Source organism: Trichoplusia ni, assembly GCF_003590095.1.
Source record: "Trichoplusia ni isolate ovarian cell line Hi5 chromosome 23 unlocalized genomic scaffold, tn1 tig00003364_group22, whole genome shotgun sequence".
Classification (NCBI taxonomy): Eukaryota; Metazoa; Arthropoda; class Insecta; order Lepidoptera; family Noctuidae; genus Trichoplusia; species Trichoplusia ni.
Window position 1 is genome coordinate 1 of NW_020799873.1, and position 24,025 is coordinate 24,025.

Here is a 24,025-nt window from a genome sequence, read left to right on the forward strand (position 1 = left end):
GTCGAGTCGAAACGTCGAAACAAAGTAAGGGATTATCGCCTTTCATAAACTCCACGGCAATGTAGTTTTTCCATAATGAGTAAATCAATGCAGTGTCTTTCCTGGTCTGGCTTGATTAAATTTAATGAGAGAGAGCATATTTTTTTCATGTTTTCGTCACTACCTCCCAACTGTTTAAATGGGTAATCTCCTTAAACCTATGTTCAAAACTCATTTACGACATTTGTATTTTTTGTTGCCTATACAGCTAGCCTGGTCGCTGACTGATATTCCAGACTTATTAGTGTTACTTTACACGCCTCTACTTAGAAGGATATAGTATACATACAGGTGTCTGCCCTCGCTAATGGTAGTGGAAGAGGTTGAAGAGTCTCCGGTTGAAGAAGCGCTGCTGCTTCAGCTCGGAGAGGTCGCGCTCGTCGTCGTTGCGGATGCAGAAGTAGCTCGTGATCACGCTGCGGCAGATCGGGCACTTGTCCAGTTTAGCTGGAAGGGGTTAAAAAATCGAGGTTAGTATAGCTTTTGTTGTAAGAGTAAAAAAAATGTATTTTATGATCTCCCCGCAATTAGGAAAATAAATGCAATGTTTATTTTTTGGAAAGATAGCGTCTAATCATAAGTTATCGTAATATTTTTAGCTTAAGGGGAAAAACACATCCACATAACTGAAAATTAAAAGAAGTTATTTTCAAAAGTTTTCGAAAATTTTATACTTGCAACTAATTTCCAGGTTCAGTATCCATAAATGGATAGTATTAAACCCCAACGCAAAAAAACGCAAAAAGTTTTTCTTGTGTGTCATCATAGCTATCGAACGGATTGAGCGAATTCAATTTAGTTTATTTTGTATGATTTATTTATCAAATTAATCATAAAAATCAGTCGGGACATTAAAAAGTTGTGGAGGGGTGAATGTTTTTACTGTCGAGGGTATTTATAATTCCTAATTAAATATAATATTGTTAGAAATCAGAAGCGGGTAGAGTTTTTTAAAAAGCACGATTTATTACCTTAAAACTAAAATTACAATTATGTAAACAATCATCAAAAATAAATGAGACAAATACTTATTTGCACACGATTAACACAAAATAATAACGAACTGAAATAATGATGTACCTTTGCTTTATAAAAGAAATGACAGAACCTAAACTATAACCTTACGTCTATCTCGCACGACGGATGGCAGCTGAATAGGGGCGAGCCGCCGGTATTCAGCCGCTTATATAGAAACTGTCATCCTACCCCACTCTTAACCCAAGAAATGTCCAACACGGCCTTTCCTGACATCCTGACGTCCTCGTCAGGTAAACCAGAAGGTGCCAGGCTTTAATTCAGATCGGGCATGTCAAGTCCTCGAGAAGCCTCTGGTTCCAGGTGATCTGGTCTTGATGAGGGCCCTGGTACTGGTTCTGGTGTAGGCGACTCTAACTGGAGTAGCTGGTCTTCAACTAAGCTATCACCATCATCATTGTCATTGTCTGTGGATGAAGTAAATCTATTACTAACCATCAAGGGCACCAGCCCATGTTGTTCTCATGCGGGTTAATTCGTGTTAGTGTTAGAATAACCAATAGAATTAGAGGGTTTGAACGTCGTTATTTAGTAGCCCAGTTAATCATCTTTACTTGTAGTTTGTAAATAAATAACTCCAGCTCTAGTAAACACCAACGTTCAGACAACTTAGGTACTAAAATAACTGAAAATAACTATGACTAGCATGCTTAATAAAGAACGCTATGAGCGCACATCTCACAGCGACTGATCGGTTTGCAAAGCCGACCAGCTTCCAGAGGTCGTGGGTACACCCAATGGATGCACCACACCGACAAAAGGCCAAACAACACTACTAATCCCATGAATAGTAGGCATCTCCATAGAGTCCAAAAGGCAACATTGCCCCAGGACATCTCTTCAAGGGTATCACACAAGTTGGTCAACGGCACCAGCTTACCCTCGAAGAAACCAGCACACGACTCAGGTGTCCACTCGCCTTCCCAAGGCACCATGTACTGCGCAGCGGCAAAGGTTGTTTTGCCATAGGAACCGGCCACCAGGCGCAACTCGTAGCGCCCATGAGGCAAAACACGAACCACTCTATAGGGCCCGCGCATGCCATGATCAAGCTTCCCCGTGGACTGGGCATACTTGATTACAAAGACCAGGTCTCCTTCCTGAAACACACGAGGGGGACGCCTATCCCGGTTAACTTGAGAGTCCATGGCCGCTTGGTTTCTAGCTAGCCGTTCGGCCGTCCTTTGTCTGACGATCTCTCTTCTCGATTCACGATTTTCTGAGGCAGGACTAAGTGCGACATCTCGCACAAGGACTCGAATTGCTGGTGTAGCGTTCTCATGGCCGATTAAGAGGTTCAGAGCCGAAGTTTTTGTGGTCTTTTGTTGTGTCAGATTAAGGATTAGTTGAAGACGCCACAACTCCTCAGCCCATTCAGTTTTTTTGTAAGCTACTTCGATCCTCAGCATATTCAAGACGGTGCGAACATATCGCTCCACTTGTCCATTGGAGCGGTGCATCTCGGGTGTTATATGGTGAAGTGAAATGCCTAGAGATTGCGTCCACGACTTAAAGCTTGCGGACTCAAACATTCGGCCTCTGTCGGATATTATCAGACGAGGAGTACCGAACAATGATATGACATTCTGACAGACATGTTTCAGTGCTTCTAAATCTTGGGAGCAAATAGGCGTAAGTAAGCAATATTTACTGAACGCATCAATGACCAGCATTACATGTTTGAAGCCCTTAGATACAGGCAGAGGGCCAAGTGCATCAATATGGAGAGTGTCAAATGGGACATCAGGTTTAGGCCAAGAGGAAATAGGTTGAAGTGGCGCGCGAGGGACTCGTTTATGCGCTAAACAAGTTACACAGTGACGAATGTACTTTTTAACAAATGCCCTAAGTCCGGGAAACCAGAAATGTCTCAGTATTAATTCTAAGGTTTTATCGGCACCTATATGGCTATGTTCATCGTGGAATACACGCAAGAGACTCAGGCGTTGTCCCTTCGGTATATAGCAAAGAAGTCGCGTCTCCTCTCCAACACGACTGTACTGATAATAAAGCACCTCATTTCGTACTAGATATCGTGAAGCGTCTAATTCTCCTCGCTCCAACGCCTGAATCATGTTGCGTGTTTCCTCGTCCCCGGCTTGAGCGATTTGAGCCCAGTTACGCGGCCTATCAATGTTATTTACAGGGTTACGGCTTAGGTAATCCGCATGCGGCAACATGGCACCTTTTCTATACGAAATTGTAAAATTAAAATCTTGAAGATAAATCCACCATCTTGCCACACGTGGAACCAGGTCTTTTTTATTCTGAGTAGCTTTTAAAGCATTACAATCAGTAATTACGGTAAAATGAGATCCTATTAAATAATGTCTAAAATGTTTAGAGCCTTTACCACAGCCAGGGTCTCGAGCTCGTATGAATGGTACTTTGGCTCTGCACCCTTGGTCGCCTGGCTGTAGTAACCGACCACGCTTTTAGTACCGTTCCTTACGCACTTGCAACAGAACGGCACCATAGCCCAAGCTACTCGCATCAGTGTGCACCTCAGTGGCCAAACTTGGATCGAATATGGCCAACACGGGTGCGCTAGTCAAACGAACAATGATCTCTTGTCTGACGCGCTCTTGCTCCGGTCCCCAAGAAAACGAAACATTCTTACGAGTCAAACGTGCTATGCAAGCCATCCTGTTCGAGTAATTGGGGATATATTTGCGAAAGTAGCCCGCCAATCCCAAAAATTGACGGACTTGTTTTACGTTTTGTGGAGGACCAGAGTTTTACAAGGGCCTTGACTTTACTAGGTGAGGGACGCACTTCCCCGTTAGATATAACACGTCCCAAGTACTCGATTTCGGTACACAAAAACGAACACTTTTTAAGGTTGATTGAGAAACCAGCCGCGGTTAAAGTGGCTAGAACCTCTCTCAAGGTTTGAAGTCCGTCATCAATAGTGTCTGAAAGGATTAAGCAGTCGTCTATGTATACCAAAACCTTTCCAGGTTCTATAAAACTGCGCAAGGTGGAAGCGATTATACGCTGGTACACTATTGGTGCGTTAGTGAGGCCGTAGGGCATTTTTAAGTACTCGTAATGCCCCTCGGGCGTCACCGAAACCGGTGTAGGGACGGATTCATCATCAATTCGGATTTGATGAAACCCTGTAGCCATATCAAGCGCAGTGAAATAGCGACACTTACCCAAGCGATCAATGTGGTCATCGATTAAAGGTAATGGGTAACGGTCTTTGACCGTTATCTTATTGAGAGCTCGAAAGTCAACGCACATGCGGTCGGAGCCGTCCTTCTTTTTGACCAACAGAATAGGACTGGAATAGGGAGACTCCGACTCGCGAATAATGCCCTTGGACATAAGATCCCGGATGATGTCACGGACTTTCGACTTCTCATCGTATGACATTTTGTAAGGTCGATAGTTCACTGGAATACTGCTGTTGAGTTGAATGTGCATGCACCCAGTTGTAACAGTGGACGTCGCAGTGCCCGAAATCATGTGCTCCGAGTATGTGTCTAAGATACTTTTTAGTTTGACTAAATTGTCCCCAGTTAATGGGGTATTAATCATTGGTTGTGCGTTTGACTCCACACTAGACACTAGTACAAGACTTGAATTTCGAACAATACGTTGTGTATTTTTGGTCCGGACGTAAGTAACACCGTCCCTATTAAGCACATCTGTGCCTATTATGATAGGTGCATTCATGCACTCACTCGGCACAATTAATAAATCTACCTCCAACGAGATGCCTTCCAACTCAATCGTTAATGTTACATATGAATCTATTTGAGTAATTGACTCGCCTACACCCTTTATCTCGCGATTTATGGGTTTCTTAGTGCATGTAAAATATTTAACCACCGAAGAAGATATCAAAGATACGCCTATAGCGCCACTGTCAATTAAAAGATCGATTGGAATACCCTGGATAACTCCTACGACAATATCATTTCGTTGCGAGCTAGCGGCACAGAAATTAACGTTACTTTTATTACGCTGCTGATCAATACGTTGTTTCGCAAAACATGACTTAATATCGTGACCACACTTTTTACAGTAAGAGCAAACAAGTGAAGAATTAGGCGCTTTTTCGTTTGGCTTTGGATCCGAATTAGTAGTTTTGGAAGTAGAGGGCTTCGCCTGCTTAGGGCATGTAGCCTGCTTATGACCGGTATCACCACACACAAAACATTTGGCTGGACCTATTGGGCGTTTCCTGAAACCCTGTGATTTACCGCTGTTATTAACCTGGGCGTTTGACCGAAAACTTGCGGCTGTGAATTTTGATGGCTTTACAAAAGTGGATAAATAATTAACTAGATCAGAGGGTTTCAAGTTTGCATTGGTCGCAGTCGCTTTTACGTGCGGGTCAACAATGCCTCTCAAAATAATTTCCGTGGTTAAATCGTCACTAAGGCCCTTAACAATGCGTAATCTTAGCAGGGATTTACGCGCATACTCGGCGTACGTTTGATACTTATCAGAGTTAGAAGACATGACTTCATACAAAATTCCCGCCGAATCGATTTTCTTTACACATAGAGGTTTAAAATCTAATTTAAAATTACTCCACGTACGATCATTAGACACCCACTCATTGAGCCACGACCTGGCGTCTCCCTTCAGACAATTACCTATCCTAGAAAGGCATTCACGATCGTCCCATTTGTTAACTAACTTGGCCCTATCGACCTCTTGGAACCAAGAATCTACGTCATGAATGCTGGGGTCAAAGTTCGAGACATAGTAACTATGGGTACTCACCGATTTCAGTGATTGAATTGCCTCCACAATTTGATCGGTACCTTGTCCAACTGTGGTTGGTCCTTCCGAAGCTGGCACACGAGAACTCTGTTCCAGCGCCTCCAGTCGCGCCAGTACAGCGTTACAGGATCCACAATTGCTCGGTGGCGGCGGGACCACAGGCGACAGCGGCGGCGTGCGCACACTGCGCGACGCCAGCTCGCCACGTGGTACGTAACCGTGACCGCGGTCCCGTCCACTGGAACGCCTAATGTGCGGCGAGCGTCTCCGCGAATTGCTGCGAGAGTGACATCCTTGCGTGCGCCGATTCCGCGAACGTCGGAGACGCGGAGTGCGTGTGCGCGAGCGATCACGAGAATGCCGTGACCGAATACGCGAATCACTTCGTGAACGACCATTCCGCGTACGGCGATGGGTACGCGAGTATCTTTCACAAGACACGCGCGAACGGCGGTGCGAAGAACGGGAACGATTCCGTTTATCCATTGTCAAATTATGAATCATGAAAAATAAGAGAACACACACACCAAACTTAACGGTAGAAAAAAAAAACAAAAGAGGGTATGAAAAAAAAACGACAAAATAAAACAACTAAGTGATTCGCAGTTGAAATAAAACTGTTAAAATCAAGTCAGGATATTAGTGGGAATGAATCTTTTATCCCACTTCTGATGTTAGAAATCAGAAGCGGGTAGAGTTTTTTAAAAAGCACGATTTATTACCTTAAAACTAAAATTACAATTATGTAAACAATCATCAAAAATAAATGAGACAAATACTTATTTGCACACGATTAACACAAAATAATAACGAACTGAAATAATGATGTACCTTTGCTTTATAAAAGAAATGACAGAACCTAAACTATAACCTTACGTCTATCTCGCACGACGGATGGCAGCTGAATAGGGGCGAGCCGCCGGTATTCAGCCGCTTATATAGAAACTGTCATCCTACCCCACTCTTAACCCAAGAAATGTCCAACAATATATTCATCGAATCGTCCTTAAATGCATCACAAAGAACTAATCTACTTCTACAACTGCCTGGGACCAAACCCATTACCAGCTCTAAACCTAAGGCCATATCCAAGGCTCTCCTGACATTGGCTGTGTAACGCATTTGTATTGAAGTCGTGATCTCTGGGATATAGCGATCAGAATAACTAATACGCTAAGTAGTTAGAGAGGTGACACACTGAAGGTTGGCGGCGATGCGATAAGGACGATATGGTGAAGCGAAAGAATTTTGTGATACAATTATAGACAGAACAGTTCTTTAACTTAGATTCTGTTAACTTTTGTGCAATGCCAGTTATCATAAGCAAAAGCAAGTGTTAAGTATCTTTAAATGTCTTGTAAGTTTTGTGTTAGTGTATGGACGTGGACAAGTGTTAGCGACCGAAAAAAAATATCTGTAACTCTCAAATCGTCTGTATTTGTTTTTTTTTTATGTATGCTATTTCAGAACTTCGGACTTGATGAACTGAGTTTGTTGATTGAACGTTAAATAAGCATTTGATCTCATAAAATTCAGTACCTTTTTTTATCTTATGTTTCTGTTGTCAAACATAATATATTTCGTTCGTATTTTCTTACACATTAATCTGTTTTGAAACTATAAATATCAGCTATCGTTGCGATGGAAAAGAAGTTTAAATTTAATTGTTTATCGAACGCATATTGTTAACACGCCGCGTCGCTCCGCGCGTAGCAAGCCGCATAGACAACAGACTCTGTAAACTTGGCGACATTCACATTAATATTTATTTTATTGTTTGTTTACCATCGGCTTGCACTCATGTCATTGTTATATGAATCTGAACTCTTCGGAGTAGAACTTCGAGATTAACTTAATTTTTTGCGGAAGTTTTTAATGCATGTGGTGTCAATGGGTTAGACAGGTTCACCCGGCTGCATGACCTTTTTTCGCTGATATCTACTAAAATTTGACTCTTGAACATAGCCTGAGTAAAGGTCAGTCAGAGGAAGGTCTTTAAATAGGGCTTCTTGTTTTATCATGTCGATGGCGACACGATTTTGCCGATCCAGAAATTTACCACGAGCATGGGAGGAGGTTGGTTTTAAACTTTTAACAGATATTGTATGGTGGGTGTAGGTAGAGCACATTTAAATAGCAATGTGTTATCGAGGTAGTGGTCGCTCGACAATGAATGGGAATAGAGAGAGTTCCAGTGCATTAATTCGATAGATGTCCACATCTCTACCTTCCACAGGGCAGAGAAGACCCACGAGGATTGTACCCCTATAAAAACCATGTAGCTGGTACGTAGCATGTATCTATATGACTGTAGGTGGCTACTCACGCAGACAGTGCTGGCACAGACAGGCGTGTCGGCAGGGCAGCAGCGCGCGCGACAGCGGCGCGGCGGCGCACACGCAGCACAGCGCGTCGCCCGGCGCGCCGCCCACCCCGCCCACGCCCCCCACGCCGCCCCCGCCGTACTCCGCCGCCGCGCCGCACTCGCCGCTCACGTACAGCTGCTGCAACACCACGGACTTCGATATACACTCCTTAACATCTAACATACACCACTAATAAGGATTTAACGCACTCAAGACATCCGTGGTTTAAAACCAGGCTTAGTTGAAAATCAGCGCCAGGCACTAGTTTACTGAGGCTTTCTTGGTGCAGCTGCAGGGTACACATTTTGAAATTCTTATGCTTAATTGTTTTTTTTTTATTTATTCTGTTGTATTTCTATGCTGTTGCCAAATAAAATGTTGTCCTCTCTATCTTTACTTCAAGATCGTCAAAACTGCTTATGATTTTGAAGGAAAATTTCAAAGATCATGGGCTAAGGAGAGCTAAGTGATATCTTCCAAAACTGGTTCTACGCTCTTTTTAGTTTCGATTTTAATTTTTTCGTTAAACATCATTACCTGAAACGTTTTTAAAAGAATTTGTAAAGAAAAAAAACAAAAGCCCATCTCCATAAATCCATTCGTACTGTGAACTTTAATTGTCAAAAAGGATGCCAAGCATTGGAAGAGACCCTTTAGTTTTTGTTTTGAAATATGATGACTATAGCTCATCATTTACTGAACATCTTCATACATCACGTACAAACATTGTTTTACTATTGCGCCCACATCACGCACAATTACTAAGTAAAACAATATCAGTGTTTATTTACATTTGGCGTCCTTAAACATTCACGTCATACTACAAATACATACAACGGATACGGAAATGCACATATTCACGCAAGATAATTATCATAACAACATTTAATTATCATAAATATTAATTAAATCACCTCGAGTTACTATTGATATAATATAATTGTTTGTAAAATGTAAAACAGTTTATAAACTTGAAACTAAGAAAAATCAGTCAGTGATTTATTCATTTGCAACTTTGTTTAATATAATAATACTAGCTGTTGCCCGCGACTTCGTCCACGTGATCGATTGTATCTTCGCTCCTATTAGTCGCAGCGTGATGTTATATAGCCTATAGCCTTCCTTGATAAATGGTCTATACAACACAAAAAGAATTTTTCAATTCGAACCAGTAGTTCCTGAGATTAGCGCGTTCAAACAAACAAACAAACAAACTCTTCAGCTTTATATATTAGTATAGATTTAACAAATTTCCTCAACGCCATCTCGCCGCAAACTTAGCGAAGTTTATAAGTACTATTAGTAATAAATAACTGATAAATATTGTTATTAACCCTAGAAAGATAATCATATTGTGACGTACGTTAAAGATAATCATGCGTAAAATTGACGCATGTGTTTTATCGGTCTGTATATCGAGGTTTATTTATTAATTTGAATAGATATTAAGTTTTATTATATTTACACTTACATACTAATAATAAATTCAACAAACTATTTATTTATGTTTATTTATTTATTAAAAAAAAACAAAAACTCAAAATTTCTTCTATAAAGTAACAAAACTTTTAAACATTCTCTCTTTTACAAAAATAAACTTATTTTGTACTTTAAAAACAGTCATGTTGTATTATAAAATAAGTAATTAGCTTAACTTATACATAATAGAAACAAATTATACTTATTAGTCAGTCAGAAACAACTTTGGCACATATCAATATTATGCTCTCGACAAATAACTTTTTTGCATTTTTTGCACGATGCATTTGCCTTTCGCCTTATTTTAGAGGGGCAGTAAGTACAGTAAGTACGTTTTTTCGTTACTGGCTCTTCAGTACTGTCATCTGATGTACCAGGCACTTCATTTGGCAAAATATTAGAGATATTATCGCGCAAATATCTCTTCAAAGTAGGAGCTTCTAAACGCTTACGCATAAACGATGACGTCAGGCTCATGTAAAGGTTTCTCATAAATTTTTTGCGACTTTGAACCTTTTCTCCCTTGCTACTGACATTATGGCTGTATATAATAAAAGAATTTATGCAGGCAATGTTTATCATTCCGTACAATAATGCCATAGGCCACCTATTCGTCTTCCTACTGCAGGTCATCACAGAACACATTTGGTCTAGCGTGTCCACTCCGCCTTTAGTTTGATTATAATACATAACCATTTGCGGTTTACCGGTACTTTCGTTGATAGAAGCATCCTCATCACAAGATGATAATAAGTATACCATCTTAGCTGGCTTCGGTTTATATGAGACGAGAGTAAGGGGTCCGTCAAAACAAAACATCGATGTTCCCACTGGCCTGGAGCGACTGTTTTTCAGTACTTCCGGTATCTCGCGTTTGTTTGATCGCACGGTTCCCACAATGGTTAACTTATACGGTTCTTGTAGTAAGTTTTTTGCCAAAGGGATTGAGGTGAACCAATTGTCACACGTAATATTACGACAACTACCGTGCACAGGCTTTGATAACTCCTTCACGTAGTATTCACCGAGTGGTACTCCGTTGGTCTGTGTTCCTCTTCCCAAATAAGGCATTCCATTTATCATATACTTTGTACCACTGTCACACATCATGAGGATTTTTATTCCATACTTACTTGGCTTGTTTGGGATATACATCCTAAACGGACACCGTCCTCTAAAACCAAGTAACTGTTCATCTATGGTCAAATGAGCCCCTGGAGTGTAATTTTGTATGCACTGATGGATAAAGAGATCCCATATTTTTCTAACAGGAGTAAATACATCGTTTTCTCGAAGTGTGGGCCGTATACTTTTGTCATCCATTCTAAGACATCGTATCAAAAAATCAAAACGATCACGACTCATTACAGAGACGTACACCATTGACAAAGATCGATCAAAGAGGTCATCTGTGGACATGTGGTTATCTTTTCTCACTGCTGTCATTACCAGAATACCAAAGAAAGCATAGATTTCATCTTCATTCGTGTCACGAAATGTAGCACCTGTCATAGATTCCCGACGTTTCAATGATATCTCAGCATTTGTCCATTTTACAATTTCCGAAATTATCTCATCAGTAAAAAATAGTTTGAAGCATAAAAGTGGGTCATATATATTGCGGCACATACGCGTCGGACCTCTTTGAGATCTGACAATGTTCAGTGCAGAGACTCGGCTACGCCTCGTGGACTTTGAAGTTGACCAACAATGTTTATTCTTACCTCTAATAGTCCTCTGTGGCAAGGTCAAGATTTTGTTAGAAGCCAATGAAGAACCTGGTTGTTCAATAACATTTTGTTCGTCTAATATTTCACTACCGCTTGACGTTGGCTGCACTTCATGTACCTCATCTATAAACGCTTCTTCTGTATCGCTCTGGACGTCATCTTCACTTACGTGATCTGATATTTCACTGTCAGAATCCTCACCAACAAGCTCGTCATCGCTTTGCAGAAGAGCAGAGAGGATATGCTCATCGTCTAAAGAACTACCCATTTTATTATATATTAGTCACGATATCTATAACAAGAAAATATATATATAATAAGTTATCACGTAAGTAGAACATGAAATAACAATATAATTATCGTATGAGTTAAATCTTAAAAGTCACGTAAAAGATAATCATGCGTCATTTTGACTCACGCGGTCGTTATAGTTCAAAATCAGTGACACTTACCGCATTGACAAGCACGCCTCACGGGAGCTCCAAGCGGCGACTGAGATGTCCTAAACGCACAGCGACGGATTCGCGCTATTTAGAAAGAGAGAGCAATATTTCAAGAATGCATGCGTCAATTTTACGCAGACTATCTTTCTAGGGTTAAACAGACACAGAAAATATGATCATGTTAATCACACGAACATTTGTCTTGGTTGGGTTGAACCCTTCATGGGTTGGATTCCGATGTGAGGGTCACTAAGCACTCAGCAGTCAGGGCCATTAACCACGAGACCAGTCAACTTTCATAGTCGTGACAGTTTTGTTCATACTTCTTATATTTTCTGATTGGTAATTAAACCGGAAACACACGAGGTTGTCGCACCTTGTTGCTGGAATATGTCCGTTCGCCTTAGGCCCTTCGTTTACGATTAAAGTTTCCTTCAACCAAAGACAGTTTAAATTCCAGTAACGAGAATTAAGTTTAAACATCTATGAGACAGGAAAGCTTAACGGAAACGTGCATTAAGGGGATTTTCTTTTGAGCTTTTTGCTTTGGGTTGAGCGGAGGAAGAGATAATCTATTGACTTCAACTTCTTTTCACTCATTTCCTATACCCTATGTGTACCGGGACTGCGGCAAGGTCTGTTTGTCCCACCGTTAGTTAAAAATATGCCGCTTCATTTCACTCAAAGGGCAATTCTTTGCAAGGGGCTAGCCCACGTTGTGAAGAAGGAAAGAAAAGACAACAGGGGCCATAAATGTACAAATTTGTTTTCCCAAAACGAATCGCACATAATTTTTCTTCCAGAAGTTGTTAGTAAACGTTATACGTTTATTGTATAAGAGATATTTACCTTCAAACAGGAGAGATGCCCGTTGGCCTGCTTGAGGTACTGCGCGATGACGCCGCTCGGCAGCGGGCATTGCTCATCCCGAATATGAACTACACTTATTAACGCCACCTGTAAACACAACGATAACTCTTAGATAATAATGAACCCTATTCCATATTAAACAGATTAGAAAATATAGCAATTTTCAGACTCCCGGTGCGTTTAACCAGAAGTCGCTATTGCAGTTATAAAACAAATATCAAGGATTTACTTTCTCTACTGGTCTTAAGTAAATCTAATGCTACCTCGTTCAAATTACTCTTTTTTTGTCCGGCGACTCGACTCGTTCAAATCCTCCTGGACTGTCTTCGCCCTGAGGAACGCGGAGAGGCACGAATCATACCAGCTAAATCCACCGGAGTGCTTCACCCTTCCCTTGTACCACGGGAATCCAAACCTAAAAAGGTATCAGTTTATTCTCACCGTGTCATCCGGCCTGAGTTCGCCTGTGTCCCGGAGATCTCTAGCCAGTATCACCACGAGCGGGTAGCAGGACCGGGGCGGGGGGCCCAGCTGGAGGGGCTCCTCCGTCGACAGCCTGAGCGGTTTCTCGTCGTGAGGGTTGCTCCTGGAACAATGGAGAGAGAGACAACATCAGTATGAGGAAAGTATACGTACATTTACAGCATGATTGAGAAACACTATACACTAAACATCTTTATGGACATCCTTCGCTCTGGGAAGGCGAAAGGGTGTGCCGGACTCCTACCGGCTAAACCACTGGAATACTTCCCGGTTTCCTTTAGTCGGGGGCCAAGCGGGAAACCTTTCGCAAACTACGGCATGATTGAGAAACCCTGACCGATCCTTGAAGGACTCATAAATGACTTGCCAGATGTGCTAAAATAATATGAAAAAATCTAGGTCTTAATGTGACATCAAAATTTAGTTCTTAAAAACAGTATTAACGATAAATATTACACTGAATATAGGGAAAATTATAGGTAGTTGTTATGATTGATCAGCTTCCAGTGGTGCCTTAGGTAACCTGTACGTTTTTTTTTTAATAATTAAAGTCAAGTATTTAATTATTTTTCAAGCTACACAACAACCTGATGGACAGGTATTTTGATACATACTGTATGAGATATATTAGATATATACAAAATAAATTTGAGTGTCAACCAACCGATTTGTTTATATTTGCCGCGAATTTGACTGGATTCTATTTCTTTAACTTTATAAATTAACATATTTATTAGTCTGTCCGTGTATTACACAATAACATCTAAAAAATATATTTAAACTTTGTAATTTTCCATAATATCTTTCTAGACTTGTAACATGTTAAAAATAGAATTCATCACGTTATTTGTTTACCTTACGACCTCAGGGTCTTCTTGACGATTTATTATTATAATAAAATCATAAAAAACTGACAAAGTATGATCATTAATTTCAAATTCCCTTGTAGACACTATTTTTTTATATGTTAAGGTTAAACATGGAATAGTTACATGTACGTCAAGAAGGTATTAATGACTGTGTCGTTAATTTTTTACATACAAAAACATTTATGTTTAGCACAATAGACATATGTATAAAGAAAACAAACAAGTGTTTGTGATCTTTGACTTTCGGCAAGAGAAGAAAGGATTTGGTTTGCATCAACCCACAAACGCAACAAGGTTTTTTTTTAACAGATTTTATTTATTTCTAGGACCCTATTTATATAACAAATTTAACAGGCTACTTAAGGTATATAGTGTTGGCTTAAATAGGTGTAATAGAATGGTAACAGAATACCTACAGTCCCTCAATTACTTAGATACGGAAAAATTGCTCGAAATATTACAAGTAACTGTTTAGCTTAGTAATTATAATTAGTGGTAATGTAATTAAATAATTAAGGACAGCTTATCCTGCTTAGTAAGTTATTATACAATTATATGATAGAATTACAATTAAAATATCCATCAATCATTTTTCTGTTGTGATAACCCAAAACACAGGTTTAAAATAAACCTAGTTCGGGTGGTCCCAATGGTATCTTTAGACCATCCTTCTCGTATATTATTATGTTTTGGTGTAGATTAACTCAATTCCTATGATTATAACTATTAAGATATTAAGATCGTAACAACCTTTGCTTAACTTAGACCTTCATTGTTGTTATAGTGGCAACAGAAATACATCTTCTGTGAAATTTGAACTACCTACCTATCAGGGTTCATGAAATAGGTGCAGCCCAGTGATAGACAGACGGACCCTCAGTATAAGATATTGTATTTACCCTTTTGGTATAGAGCCTAAAAACTCTAGATTAATCAAAAACACTGTTCATTGTTTTATCTCACAACCGGCAGATAAATTATTTAGGTTTCTGCGCATAAGTTTCGTAGAAAGGAATGATAACACAATTTCCTGTAGATAAAAATAAACAATGCTAGCTTGTTCTTTGCTAGTTTACATTGTAAATGATTCGAGACTATATACATACGTCCCACTGCTGGGCACAGGTCTCTTCTCATGTAGGGAAAGCTTGAGCATGAATACGTTTCTGGCTCCAGGTTTCCTCACGATGTTATCCTTGATTGTTTGTCAGTGGTTTTCATTAATCATTATTTAATTAATTTAGTATTATTGTCATTTTTTTAATTACTTATTTATTTATTGGCTATATTATTTATTATATTCCTCCGCGTTTCGGAAGGCAGGTTAAATTGTGGGTCCCGGCTGTTATTCTTATATCTTTGACAGTCGTTACTGGTAGTCAGAAGCTTGAAAAGTCTGACAACCAGTCTAACTAAGGGGTATCGTGTCGCCCAGGTAACTGGGTTGAGGAGGTCAGATAGGCAGTCGCTCCTTGTAAAACACTGGTACTTAGCTGAAACCAGTTAGACTGGTAGCCGACCCCAACATAGTTGGGAAAAGGCTAGGCCGATGATGAAGAAACTTGGTACAACAATATTATTAAACGTTTGTTTTTTGACGATTCATAAATTGTGTCAAACTCGCTAAATGATACTGTTTGTATGAGCCTGATTTGGATTTATAGATGAATACATTAACTTTGTAAAGTTCATTGTATATTTATTTAATTATTTAATTAAATATTACGTATTTAGTTCAGCTATCACTTGTAGGACGTAGGTATAGTATTTTTAGACGACCTTTGTGTTACTTTTGTGTTTGACTTGATTATACGTTGGAAGTCACTTTAGTTAAGAAAAAATGCAGTCATGTGAGAGACGGACTCGTCATATTGTGAGTTCCGGACAAATAAGCTAAAACAAAACAAATAAGTTCAGTCCTAAAACCGATTTGTGACCATAAGGAACAACTGTTGTACAACCTATAAGATATAGGTATATTATGTTAAAGGACTATATCACCTGTGAAAATGTCAACTTTATAGCTATTATGGTTCATAAGATAGATGCCTGGTAGCAGACGAACGGACAGACGGGCAACCTTCTTCAAAGCTTTTACCCTTTGGCTAAGGATCCCTGGTACGAAAATCATATACTTAGCCATATAATTAAATGTGATTACGTCTTAATAGCTATCGCGTAATTCCTGCTGCGTGGGAAGAAGTCAGGTGGTAGTACCACCATGGTAACCCTAGTTAGAAGACACTAGAACGTGAAGGTCTGGGTAGACCATCACGTCAGTAATATTATAATGGTTGTGGAAACGTGGCAGCACAATACACGGTATAGAGTGGCATCTCTCTTCCACAGTAGCCCCTGGTCCTTGTATTATATTGATTGGCCAGCCTTGTAAAAAGGAAAACGAGGATACCTCGGATAGAATTTATGATATTTATTATTCATTTCAGAAGCCACAATATGCTGAATATTAAAATAATAATGTATGAATACTAGAAGGCTAAGAATCTATATTTAGATTAATAAAATTTGTGTCTAATTAATAAAGGTTTTATAAAATCCAAACAAAAACTACGATTTTTGTCAAATGTGAGTATTATTACTCCGCGTGTCTTGAAATTGATTAGGAGAATAGTTGTATACAGGGTTACAGGAAAAGTCGACCTAGATCCGCTAAGGGCGTGTAGTTTGCAACGTTTCTGACTGATTCTACTATGAAATACCCTATCCTAAACTCAACGGTTTTCGAGATATTCAATTTTTTACTTTTTTTGAAAAATTATCAAATTTTTGTCAATTTAAGCACATAAATTAAAATTTGTGAGTCCAATTCATCGTTTTATTTGTTTTTTACACAAACAATAAGATGTTTTATTATCTCCATAACCAAAATTGTGAGTAATGTAACTAAATTAGGTCATAAAAGGGGTTGAAAGTTAAAAAAGTAAGTCAAATTTTTGAAACTTTGTTTTTCGTTAGTGAATATCTAAAAAAAAATGTATGGGAGATAGTCGGCGGATGTGCTATAAAATATCTACGTTTCAACAGCTAACCAACAAGGTACAACAGTCAAGGTTTTTTCTTAGAATTCATAGAAAAAACCCTAGTTAAGTGCCCGCAGGTAGCAAATCAAAAGGGTTCTCGCCTATTGTTTTTCAACTTTGGTCGGAGCGTGAAAGCGAGAAAACTTACGATTTATGCAGGTGTGTGAGAAAGACAATGAGCCGAACCTGTTTGGGGTTCAATACGCCATTCCATTTTGCTTTGTGTTTGGTTGTTAGTCTGTTTATGTGATTCATCCATGATAGATGCGATATCGTTTTGCTCTCTGTTTTCTACTCGACTTGGCTATGTTTTCGGACTGTTTCTTCTTATTTGTGACTGCTGTGCTTGTGAACTGGACTCGGATTTTTGCTTGTGATACGGAACTGTTGATGATGTCGGCCTACACAAATGAAGAATATGCGGATATGTTAATTTGCTACGGATACTGCAATTGTGTGTCGGCACAAGCTCGTAGCGAATACATAACCCGCTATCCTGGTCGTCGAGTGCCGGATGCGAGCGTATTCGACGGAGTTTATCGAAGACTCCGAGAAACTGGCTCAGTTTCAAGACGACGTACAGATTTGGGAAGACCACGTGTAATTGTTGACGACGGAGAACAAGACAATGCCATACTACAACGATTCCGGTTGGATCCAACTATTTCCACTAATGTTGTTGCCCGTGACTTGGGAGTCTCGCAATGGAAAGTATGGTCTACTGTACACACTGCGGGCCTGTACCCATACCACTACACGCCGGTACAAGCGATGGAGGAAGGCGATCCCGCCAGACGAATAGATTTCTGCAGATTTATGTTGAACGCCGATGCAGTAAGACCCTTCATTTTTTAAAAGAATTTTGTGGACGGACGAGTCAAAGTTTGATAAAGACGGTATTACCAACTACCATAATGCTCATTATTGGGCCCCACAACAACAAGGTAATCCTAAAAAGAAGAGAGTGAAAGGGTCACAACGCAGATTTAGCGTAAATGTGTGGATGGGAATAATTTCAAATTATTTGGTTGGGCCTTACTTTCTCCCAGACAATTTAAATGGAGAAGATTACGAAAATTTCCTAAGAGGGGACCTAAGCGATTTGCTCGACGACTTACCATTACAACTATTTCAAGAAATGTGGTTTCAACACGATGGCTGCCCTGCACATTACAGGAGAAGTGTCCGAGTATGGTTAGACACAAACTACGCTAATAAATGGATCGGACGAGGTGGGCCTTTACCGTGGCCAGCCAGAAGTCCGGACCTTACCCCCATGGATTTTTATGTATGGGGGCACATGAAGAGCCTCGTGTACAGGGAGCCCAACCCAATTTCCACTGTGGAAGAGTTGAGAGCCAAAATAATTAACGCGGCGGATCAAATAAGGCATAATTTAACAACAAGTGTTGTTAAAAGTGGATTGAGGAGAAGATTGCGACTATGCGTACGTAACAGAGGTGGACATGTTGAGCACGAAATTTAAAAATTGTTACACAATCCAATAAATGTTTATTATTATCAATCTTGTTATCGTTTCTGAGTGCAGGTGTTAAATTAAACGTTTTCAACACGGTAATTTTTTACCCTCTCAGTAGCTTAGTAGCTAAGTTTTTGGATGATTAAAAAAAGAAAACCTTGACTGTTGTACCTTGTTGGTTAGCTGTTGAAACGTAGATATTTTATAGCACATCCGCCGACTATCTCCCATACATTTTTTTTAGATATTCACTAACGAAAAACAAAGTTTCAAAAATTTGGCTTACTTTTTTAACTTTCAACCCCTTTTATGACCTAATTTAGTTACATTACTCACAATTTTGGTTATGGAGATAATAGAACATCTTATTGTTTGTGTAAAAAACAAATAAAACGATGAATTGGACTCACAAATTTTAATTTATGTGCTTAAATTGACAAAAATTTGATAATTTTTCAAAAAAAGTAAAAAATTGAATATCTCGAAAACCGTTGAGTTTAGGATAGGGTATTTCATAGTAGAATCAGTCAGAAACGTTGCAAACTACACGCCCTTAGCAGATCTAGGTCGACTTTTCCTGTAACCCTGTATATAAATTAATTTCATGATAAATATACGAATTACATTCTCAATTTTAAAACATAATCAATAGCTTCAATTATTGACGGTACTGCTTTTATTAACCGACTTCCAAAGAGGAGGAGGTTTTCAATTCGGATGTTTGTATTTTTTACCACTAGTGTTGCATTGCCAATTTATCATCAAATGAATTTCAAAACTATTTTGATTCACCTTATGAGATTAATAAAGATAGCAAAGATCTAACGTCAGATGGAGTCGAGGACTTTTCTAGTCTATCATACTAATAACAATCAATGCTAAAGCTTGTGAGAGTATTTGTGTGTGTTTACTTATCATTTCTTCACAGACAAACGGGGAAACCAATCTGGATTAACTTTTATCCGACTTCTTGAACGAGGAATAGGAGGGTAATGTTTTTGCAGCTTTAACCCACGTCCAAGCGAACGAAGATGCGAGCAATAGGCATAGCCAGTAGGTCTATAACTCTAAGCGGTTGCATCAATAAGTCACGGCCACCAGTACAATGACAGAGCGACATTCACACGTACGCGGCCGGCATACGTGAGCCCGAACATCCAACGGTAATGACGATTAGCGAGATCTATTGTTTATGGGAAAATAGTATTTTTGGTAAACAAGGGGAATATTATGTGAATTTTCGGAGGTCGGACCTTATTTTATTTAACACATATTGCAACAATATTAATCCAAATAAATAAATATTCTATTCTATGTAATAAACACGGAGATGTTTAGGAAATTATGGTGAAAAGCAAATCTAAATAAATCAGAATACATTTATTCAAAGGGAAAGTTCCAAGGGAAAATTCCAAGTATCACTTTTTGAAAGTCACAAAATATATCTTTAGACACCACCCCAAATCTTCACCGCTGCGCTTTCTAAATGCTATAAGCAGAAGAAACGGCGCAACAAACCATAAATCATATTCCACTACGAGCAGTAGAAACTGATGAACATGCTTATATAATTCAAAATACCTACAGATTTTAGATAAAATACATCCAGACACAGAACAAATGCTTTAGCTCATTAAACAAACATTTTCCTCGATGGGAATCGAGCCGACGAGCTTCGGTATAGCACCATCACTAACCACTAGCCTTTCGTGTGATTGACCCACGCTCGTAATAATTACCGTCGTATGCACGGCCGAAATGAAATGGCGCGAGGAAGCGGCGAGCGTTCCTTTGTATGTGTGTGTAAGCATTTTAAATTTCGCGCCATAACATAGACCGGTGATACAGGATGTTTATTTTTGATTGTTGAAAAATCTTTAATGCTGGATTAGAAATAAAAAACGTGTACAAAATTGTATCTTTTTATTTATTAAATTATTAACAAACATTAAAAGTTGTTCCTTATAATTAGTTACAAATAAAAAAAAATTAATTGGTTTATTTTAATCTAAAAAAATTTCCTTTCTTTTTTCTTTTTATTGTCTTTTTAAATCTTTTCGTTTCCATTCCTTCTGAATTTTTCAAGATCAATTATAATTTACGTCGCCTCCTTCTATTCAAATCTGATCTTGCAAAATTTATAATTGAAGCAATGGAAACAAAAATACTTAAAAAGACAATAAAAATAAGGAAAAATTTCTAGGAAAAGGATAATTTTCTAAATAATGACAATAACCATAGAATAAAAATGACCACTTTACGGAAAAAGGAAGGGTAATGAGTTTGACACCCTATGTATGTATGTATGTATCTGAATCGGTTGTTAGACCGTAGCTCAAAAAGTACTCATCAGATTTTGACAAATGAGGTGTCGATTGATTCGTCTTAACACCAGGAGTGTCATAGGCTAGTTTTTTCTATAAAAAATAGGCTACTTTAAAAAAAAAGCCGATGAGACAGAAAAAGTTGCACTAAATAAATTGATTTCTTCACAAATAACGTACTTGCATTAGTTTTGATTCAATGAGTATTGAAATACCATTTGGCATTACAAATATTACTTAAAATAAATAAAAAATAAAATAGCAAAGATTGAATAATTAGAAATTGTTCGACCTGCTAGCGCATCTCTTGTGTGTTGACCGTATTATTTGGAAATGCTCTAGACACGGTATTTGTCCTGAACGTGAAGTTTGAGTAATTGTCACAAGCCACCAAAAGAGAAAAATAAAAATAAAAGTTATAAAAACTAAAACCCGACTACGGAAAAAAGCATCTGAAAAGTATGAAACAAGAATATATTCCAGAATCAACGAAATACGGTAGTGAGCATCTCCAGGTTATGGCCGTAGTCGCATGCCATTGTAAGCACTTAAATAAGCACGCATAAATCATAACGGCATGCGAATACGGCCATAACCTGGAGATGCTCACTATACCGTATTTCGTTGATTCTGGAATATATTCTTGTTTCATACTTTTCAGATGCTTTTTTCCGTAGTCGGGTTTTTTTGTGGCACGATGTTAGTTATACCTACATTAGCGACAAAATTTTATAAATTTTCGAGAGTGTGGTATTCAATCCAACATTGACCGAGACAAAGGAACTTCTGACACTTCTGGCAAACGGTGTTAACTTCTTTCCGTATTTTTTTTAAGGAGCAACGAACGCAGCGGTTTCTTTTAATTTTGTTTCTTTTGCTCCCCGCTCGATCTTCTAAAGAATCTGCATAGATTGGAAAGTGATTATCACCATCTAAGCGGAGAAGAGCAGGAGGATTTATTAGCCGAGATAAGGTCAAATTTGGGTATTTCTGAGCCAGTTGCTCCGCCAATTTATATCTGAATTGCCTGTGGCTGAGGGGATTTGTGCTGTTCTCGCGATGTATGATAAAAATGTTCAAAATGCTAACATTTATTAGCCGTTTGAACACTTTCAAGTACCATTTCATCCCCCTTTTGCGTTCCATTAAGTACATGGACAGCATTTGATCTTTTAAATCTACACCGCCCATGTACTTATTGTAGTCGTGCACAACCACAGGCTTCAATATTTGTTGTCCTGCTCTTCTTCCAGGCAACATGTCCGCATTGTGGTAAGTCGACACTGTGGTTACTAATTTAACGTCTTTCCAGGATAAGACAGATACGTCACCACAGTGTCTACTTACCACTGCTGCTTTTTGAAGTTTCCTTTCGTTGAGAATTTGTATGTCCCTCGGTGTCCCCATTCTTCGCCTGTTCAGAGTTCCGATGACATCGGTCTTATTCAACTTTAAAAATCGTGTCAAAGTACTGAATTATAAAAGTTATCCATTACAAGACAGTGACCTTTGTTGAGGAATCTTTGCATGAGCCTTAGCACCACTTTCGCACTTGCGCTCGTAAAGCCATACAAGGAGTCCTCCGCAGAGTCCCCTGTCTGTGGATATTTTTTTCCCGTGTAAACCTCAAATTTGAGCAAATAGCCTGTAACCGCCTCGCAAAGTTCATAAAATTTGATACCAACCGTGCTGCTTTTGTACGGATACACTGAATCCAACTCAAGCGTCCTTTAAAAAGCAGCAACGATTCGTCAATGCTTATTTCTCTGCGAGGCGTGTACATGCTATTAAACTTTTTATTACAATGGTCAATGATGGGTTGTATCTTAGCAACTTTACGATCGGAACCATGAACACTGATAGTATTGTTATCGACAAAGTGCAGGAAACGCATGAGTAGCCAGTACCGTTTTATACTCATAAGTTTACGAAAACCTGGCATGGCCAGGGTACCCGTGCTCCAGTATTCACTCACACGTCCTGCGACCATCAGCGACATAAAAATCATCACCGCAAAGAGCTTGTACAGCTCATCAGTAGTGGTTTCTACCCAATCATTTAATCGAGAATGCGCCGAGATACCGTCCGGTAACTCGGATGCTTGCGCTATCGTTTGCCAGGCATACTCGTTGGTCTGTGCCACAATACTGTTCATTATATCGTGATCCCAAACATGAGTGAATAGCTTCAGAGGATCTGTTTCCTTAATATTGGGACCTCGCTCGCCTGCCTGGGAATAAACTTCCGGTTGACCTCTAAATGTACTATAATCGCTTGACCAATTGAAAGATTCAGACAGCCTCTCGTGTTCTTCGGGATCTTCCTCAACATCTTCGGCTGTCTCTTCCAGGATAGCTCGAAGCTCCTCCAGCGACATAGGTTCCTCCTCTTCCTCACTGCCCGAATCCACTCTTAGCTCCTCGCCTAATGGCCCACTGAGTATCTACAAGAGTAAATTGCCATTTATGATAATTCTTTTTGATAATGTGACAAATATAATCATATTCATTTATAATTAATCAGAGGGAGAATGCGTGCAAAACTCTAAAAATAAAAAGTAAAAAAAAATTGTTAAATATCTACCTCGGAATAAGACATATCAAGGTCATGAGGCCTTGATTAGGCTGCCAATCATAATCGTCGTCATCGGGAAAATGTCTTCCGGTACCCTACAAAGATGAAAATTGAAAAAAATATTTACTTGTTAGAATTCCCTGATTAACAAAAATATTTGATACAAATATTTATTAGCAGCATACCACACTTTTTGAAGTGCTGGCTTCGGGAAGCCCGACGTCGTCAATAATTCGGTCTGGCTCCATTACCTACGGTTATTTAGGATAGATTAGTTTTTTATTTATTTATTTATTTCAATGATGACAGAATGAAAGAAATAAAAAAAAAAATCTGTACCAGTTAGTCAATTATGCCATTTAATAGTTTATTGGACGACGTAGATCTTGCCTAGTACCTTCTTGTGTCCACGTAGAGAAAATGAGTTAATTTGATTAAGAAATCAATTTTATTTTTGAAAATAAAAACATATTCTTCTTGGAATGATCTGATCAATGAATTTAAAAAAAGAATCAAATTAAAATTAAGAATTTATGAGCAACATTCGTCTGG

At 39.0% G+C, this 24,025-nt stretch overlaps 2 protein-coding genes and 1 long non-coding RNA gene across 3 annotated transcripts; 1 reads left to right on the top strand and 2 right to left on the bottom strand.

Moving 5' to 3' along the window:
- Positions 1-254: 254 nt before the first annotated feature.
- Positions 255-13,505, bottom strand: LOC113506715 (cell growth regulator with RING finger domain protein 1-like). Its single transcript, XM_026889546.1, has 5 exons — positions 13,501-13,505; positions 13,144-13,288; positions 12,682-12,789; positions 8,141-8,318; positions 255-486 (listed from the first exon to the last, which is right to left on the bottom strand). The coding sequence occupies exons 1-5, from the start codon at positions 13,503-13,505 to the stop codon at positions 344-346; spliced, it is 579 nt and encodes a 192-aa protein (XP_026745347.1). The 3' UTR covers positions 255-343.
- A 2,005-nt stretch (positions 13,506-15,510) lies between these two features.
- Positions 15,511-20,489, top strand: LOC113506713. The gene is made up of 3 exons (XR_003401750.1): positions 15,511-15,528; positions 17,159-17,162; positions 20,279-20,489. It is a non-coding gene; the product is annotated as an uncharacterized LOC113506713 (long non-coding RNA).
- A 1,083-nt stretch (positions 20,490-21,572) lies between these two features.
- Positions 21,573-23,516, bottom strand: LOC113506714 (piggyBac transposable element-derived protein 4-like). The gene is made up of 2 exons (XM_026889545.1): positions 23,483-23,516; positions 21,573-23,342 (listed from the first exon to the last, which is right to left on the bottom strand). The coding sequence occupies exons 1-2, from the start codon at positions 23,495-23,497 to the stop codon at positions 22,434-22,436; spliced, it is 924 nt and encodes a 307-aa protein (XP_026745346.1). The 5' UTR covers positions 23,498-23,516; the 3' UTR covers positions 21,573-22,433.
- Between the last annotated feature and the right edge of the window lie 509 nt (positions 23,517-24,025).

What these genes read in the sequence shown, in the direction of transcription:
- LOC113506715 (XM_026889546.1), bottom strand. An exon ending in AACTCAGGCCGGATGACACG is followed by an intron (nt 12,790 to 13,143) that starts GTGAGAATAAAC and finishes TTGTGTTTACAG; the next exon opens with GTGGCGTTAATAAGTGTAGT. An exon ending in GGCATCTCTCCTGTTTGAAG is followed by an intron (nt 8,319 to 12,681) that starts GTAAATATCTCT and finishes GTGGTGTTGCAG; the next exon opens with CAGCTGTACGTGAGCGGCGA.